Consider the following 6009-nt stretch of genomic DNA (forward strand, 5'->3'; position numbering starts at 1 on the left):
TATATATATATATATATATATATATATATATATATATATATATATATATATATATATATATATATAGTAGTTAGTAACCATTATTTGAGTGAACAAATAATGCTGAACAAGCAACTACCATATATATGAAAATCAGGCATGAATGCAGTAAAAGTCATGCAAGTGAAGTTTCTCTCCTTTTCCCTGGTGCTTTAGACAGCTGGCACTGTAAGATCATGAAAGGGAGTTGTAAAGTGGAATAATGCTGTGGAGCAATTGTAAAGCTAGTACCTCGAAGTGTGGATCGTTTAGAAACCAAAGCGAGACATAACCACAATAAAGGGCATATGTAAATTGAAGGGACCTAATAAAGAAACAACGGCAACTCGGGACTTGTAAAACAGACTCACGGGGTTGCTTAAAAAATAGACTTGTCTTGCATTCACTGTTAGATAAGCTGGTTTTACAACCTTTGTACAGAAAAGGCTCTGTTTAAACAAGCAGTGCTCAGATCTGCTGCCTCTTTAAATCAATTGAAAATACCAAGGTAAAATCTGAACAAATCAGTCAGTTTTGAGCAATTAACTCCTGTCCTGAGCTTTGCTAACCAGCTTTGCTAACCAACTCTGCCATCATGAAGCAAAAACTTCTCAGCTGAGAATTGTCTGTGGGCTCGTTCATTTTATCACAGATCTGTGTTTGTTGTCTGGTGCCAGTCCCATGCACACTGACGATTATTCCAACTTTAGCGGAGCAACAATGCAACTGAATTAAAATGCAGGATACCATTGAAAGATTTTATTGTGATATCTGAAAGATACAATTCAGTGGAAATATTGGACAAATGTGACATACATTTTTACTAAGACAGTTAGCATAGCAATGTAGCCAACAAAAAAAAAAAGAAATTAAAAAAAGCATTTATTTTTCCCACTTAAATGAAAAAAAACAGCCATGACTCAATATAATTATTATAAATACAACATGCTTTAGACCTTATAATATTTTTAACGGTCCTATGAAAATAACTCTTCAAACTTACAATCTTTTCCTTTGCATAAAACTGCATCTCTAAGGTTACCGTGTTCAAATTCTTTAGTGACATTTGCTATACTGCACTAAAGCTTCAGTCAGTGTCACTATAAGACAATTCAAAGTGAATCCAGCTCACCTTCAAGTTATTCCATGTGAGAAACAGTACTGCTTGCTAACACATTCTTTAAAGCCATGCTATGGAGCGGGAGATTTTATTCTAATTGCAATTAGAAAGGGATTTTTGTAAAGCAAATCAAGATTGTCCATATTATCTATATAATATACATTTCACTGATGTATGCTCTTGTATTCACATGTTTTAAATGCATGACCACGATACACATCATTTGGAAATCATTCAAATTGTTTTACAATGACAACAGCTTGTAGATTTTTCCAGGACACTGTTTCCATATATGATTTGCTAGCACCCTCCAATTTACTGCCAACGAAAAAACCAGGAGAAACCAGCTCATGGAATGTTCATCTGGTCCAAGAAAGAGCCAGCTACTGCAATCTGAATTTCAAAGGAAAAAGCCACAAATCCCTGCGCTCACTATCAGCTCTGAAGAAAACAAAACCATAGTGTGAAAGCAAACACAAAAGAAAAAAAAAAAGCCAACAGGTACAGTAACAAAAGTGCTTGAAGTTAGGGAAGTGAAGAAACTTGCCCAGTACAAATAAGTATAAAACTTTAAATATGTTCTTATTATGTACAAAACTCTTACAGGGAAAATGCTTTATTCTTATTTTTTTTCCGTCTGTATATTTTTCAAGTAGTTTTTTTTTTTTTTTTTTTTTTTTTTTTTTTTTTTATTTGTATTTATTTTACCTGTCCTGTTGATAAAGGCCAAGTAACCAGACTGGCCATCATATCCTTCACCAGTCTGCAAATTAAAAAATGCAATACATTTTACCCACCCCACCCCCTAACAAACACCACCTAATTAGAGAGGGGGACAAAAATTCCACTTGCGTTTAGTACTATAGCAACTTCCATCATGGTTATTAATAATGCTGAGGTTACTGTGAAAGAGACACTGTTCAACATACTGTACACAGTTTAGGTTTTGGTGAATGAAGCCCAAGAAACTCGCCCTAAATGTGAAATTTCTCAGGGCATACCAGTCATGCATTGCACAACAGGAGACTGGATCTTTTGAAGAGGCACAAGGTTCATGCTGGACAGAGGCAAACACAGAATGAACATTTACACAGCAGTGACCATTCAAATACATCTGTTGAAACAGTAAAAGTGCAGAAGAATAAAGTCAAGGTAAAGATTAAGTTTTTTCTTTATACAAAAAATATATCAATAGCAGCAGAAGTGTTGTGAATCTTCTAGATAATTAGTCACATGAGGGTTTGTATTTGTATTCAGTGGCACTTAAACTTTTCCAGAAATGCCTGCGTTTCCAAATGAGGGAAAGGAGGCAACTTAGTGTTTAGTTTTTAAGAATGAAAAAACAGGCAATGCTTTAAAAAGGGCAGTAATGTGAATGTTCTATTCTACCAATTCTCTGCTCCTTCAGCATATTTAGCACAATTTTAAAACTACAGGGAGATGATTTTTCCAGCAACCAGTCAACCCATACTTTAGTTTTCTTACAATCATCAATGAAAAGGCAAATCGAGACACTGAAAAAGACTGGCAGAGTCAGACAAAAGGGACAGACATTTGCCTCTAAACTCTCATGAAGTCATGACCTCAGCAAAGTGCAAAAGAAATAACTGCATTCAAGTATGTCATATCTGCAGCGACGCAGGGCAATGCTTTACTGGGGAAAGCAGTTCAATTGGGTTCCCCTGCTGTCCAGTGCTAGTACTGAGTACTGGTACTGCCGCTGCAACATGGAACCAGCCACAAATGCCATTGACACAAGGTTAGTTGCCCAAGTACCCACTCCTGTTCAGGTCACAATTATGTAGGTGCTGTAATGTGTAGTACCAAACGTGGCTGCAGATTGCACAGTCAAGAAAATAAAGTAATACATGGAACACAGGGGATATGATGAATACAGATACCTCATCACGGCAAGCCCCTCCCGATCTATAAAATACTATGAAGTGCTACATATTACTGATCCCTCCCTACCCAGCAATATCCCATCATTACACTGCAAAGAAAGCATGCACAGCAATAGCTAGAGATACGACAGGAGTCAAAGAAGAAAAATGCTAACCGGTAACATCAGTCTGCCATCAGTAAGAGTCTCTCACAAGAAATGTAGACAGACACTCACTAAAACCACAAGGTATTGTTTGAGTCTTTTTTTAGGGGAAAAATGGTCATGTGAAAACTGTTTTCTTTGAATAGTGGTTCAGCTGTAACAGAACAGAATACACCAAAAAGCTGTAACTGGAAAGAAAAAAGAAGAAAAAACCTCAAGGGCTCAAGTGAGCCAACAGAAGAATCAGGTTGTGAGGTTTTTTAAAGTTGTGCGCAGAGCCACCTGCACATGTGTCTCTGTTCACTGGGTCTCTCTGCGAAGTCCTGGACATATAGAAAGCAGATACAAGCAGCCAAGTTCTCAAATAAAAGCTCTCAGATTCACTCCCAGCCATTGTCCTTGATCATGTGAGCTAATTCAATTATAAACTTTCCTTCCTTGTACTTCTGACTGCTCTCAAAGGCATGCTCCTGAGGATTCAAGACAAAATAAAGCATTAATTACAGGGGGTTTACAAAAGGAGTCCACTTCTTAACACATTTATTTTTTGTGCTTCCAAAACCAAGCCTTTTAGCGAGTCTTTACTTGTGCTCTACTGAAGCTCATGTTGCTACAACAAAGACTGACCCAGCAAGTCATGTTTGCTGGTAACCATTGTTTTGTTTTCTTTGAATAGTGGGCTGTTAAAGGGTGGACATCCAGTCAGCAACTGTAACTACAGATCCATGACAAAGATAACATAGAGGCTGAATCAACCCAGGGTGGCGATTGAGCTTGCAGGCTAAAATCAGCACTGAACAACTGAATGCATGGCTACTGACTTGCAGTCCAAGCCTGGGAAAAAAAGGAAAGCACCCCAGAGATTTGCTCATATGGCGAACTGTTTAGGAAATGCCTTAGCACAACATCCCAGTCACTGTGGGCTTTAAATAATGTCTGGTTTTTTTTTGCTTTTTTTTTTTTTTTTTTTTTAAATAAATAAACTGCAGTTTAACATTCATGACTAAACTGTCTGACATTAGAAATCAAAATGATTAATAACCATACAGTAGTACGAGGTGTACTTACATATTTCCAACCTAAAGTGGTTTTACAGTTTTCACAGTAGATGTCGGCTACAGCGTGTAACCCTGTTAGAAGGACTCTCTCTTCTGCTGGCCCACAGCCCACGTTCACCCTGCACATGAAGGAGGAACACTGTTAGGCTTGAAGAGATCACACAGGGTAACTGGGTCACTGCAGCAATGAGCAGCACACAGCTAGCCAGACAACCTCTTTTGCCACTATGCATTGAATACTGCATTAGAGAAGGGTTCAAAAGCAAACCTTCAATTCACTGTTAGATCAATTCAACCACCAAGTTCAGGCCAGTGCAACATTCACTCTTAACACATCTGCTTTCTTTTATTTGCTCTGCTGGACCAACCCTTTGTCATCGTATAGTCACGCGAGCTTTATTATAATCCTGTGCAAATGTAATCTAGTAACCATGTGCTCATATGACAGTTACCTAATACGTAAAATACAGTACAGGGCGACACCCCCCGCCCCCCGCCCCCGTTTCATCAGTGTGTGTGTGTTTATATAAGCTAAACTACAAGGTAATGAAAGTTTACTGTGTTAGTTCTTGAAATACAAAATATTCTCTTACCAGGTTATTCACCCATCCTCCAGGTCTCTGCTGGTCCATCCCTTCATAATTATGTGTATATACTGTAAAACGCTAACCATGCAGAAAAGGAGATACAGTATTCAACACGACTAAAATGCACTACCGATGAGGTACTTTTAATTGAGTTTCCTCTCAAAATAGTTCGCGATCCAAAAACTGAAATAGATTGTAAATGAATTTAGTTGCAGATAAACAAAATCCCATCTTAAGTTCCCTGATTACAACTGCAAACCAGTGATCGGTCCAACCTCTTATTAAAAACTAGACAAAGCTATTGGCAATGGCTGCTAGACTGTATTCATTTTGCAAAAGATGAATTAATGCTTGACTTGTATTTTGGATACAGCACGTCTGTCTAAAATACAGCTATCCCCACTGTCAAAACCGTGAACAAAAAGCATAAAACCTACTGAGTCTTGAATTTCATTCAAAGAGAACAGATGTGGGAGTGTTCCTGAATCACTGGCCAGAACGAAATGCTTTATATACAAGCAATAGAAATCTTTTGAAGTAAAGTTACTAAAATAATAATAATAATAATAATAATAATAATAATATCAAATGAATGTCGTCATGAGGGATACGTACACAGAGTTGAAGAGGTAGGCTCGACCTTGGCTGCCCTGGAATGACTAGAAAAGGAAAGAAAAGATCAATAAATCAATAAAGCACACAAACAACACGTTTCCATCAGGATAAGCATAGTAACAAAGCAGGCATTCTTGAAATGGACACGAAGAAAATGCAAAGATAAAAATGTACTAAAAGTATCAAATCCTTCCCTCAATAAATCCAGTTAACAGTCCTGAAGGTTGAATGTTACCTCTCCAAACAAAAGTTTTTATAGTAACTTTGTAGCACTGTAGTCTAGAGATGGCAAACAGCACTGGCCTTGGTAAAAGCAGCTGGCACTCTCGTTCAGTAACGGTGTGCCGCTAGGACCCGGAGGAGCTGCATGTCACAGCAGAGGTTTGTTTTGGCTCCACTGCCTGGCTTCCTGCCAGGGTGAGCAGCACACGTTTCTGTAATGTTCAGCATGTATGTAGGCTACATATTTACCTAAATAGCTTACAGCAAACAGTCTTTCTAAAAACAGCCCGAGTTCTTTCAGCATTTTTCTTGTTCAGTTTGAGAGCTCTGAGGAAGGTCAGA

At 38.0% G+C, this 6009-nt stretch overlaps 1 protein-coding gene across 1 annotated transcript in view; it reads right to left on the reverse strand.

Moving 5' to 3' along the window:
• Positions 1-247: 247 nt before the first annotated feature.
• LOC121300274 (protein yippee-like 1) overlaps positions 248-6009 on the reverse strand; it is a 17867-nt gene continuing 12105 nt past the window's right edge. The window contains exons 2-4 of the mRNA XM_041228776.1: positions 5446-5489; positions 4254-4362; positions 248-3655 (exon numbers count right to left, since the gene is read on the reverse strand). Of these exons, the coding sequence (XP_041084710.1) occupies positions 3566-3655; positions 4254-4362; positions 5446-5489 (243 nt within the window). The 3' untranslated portion in view covers positions 248-3565. The remainder of the gene's footprint in view (positions 3656-4253; positions 4363-5445; positions 5490-6009) is intronic.

Source organism: Polyodon spathula, chromosome 25 (assembly GCF_017654505.1).
Source record: "Polyodon spathula isolate WHYD16114869_AA chromosome 25, ASM1765450v1, whole genome shotgun sequence".
NCBI classification, from domain to species: domain Eukaryota; kingdom Metazoa; phylum Chordata; class Actinopteri; order Acipenseriformes; family Polyodontidae; genus Polyodon; species Polyodon spathula.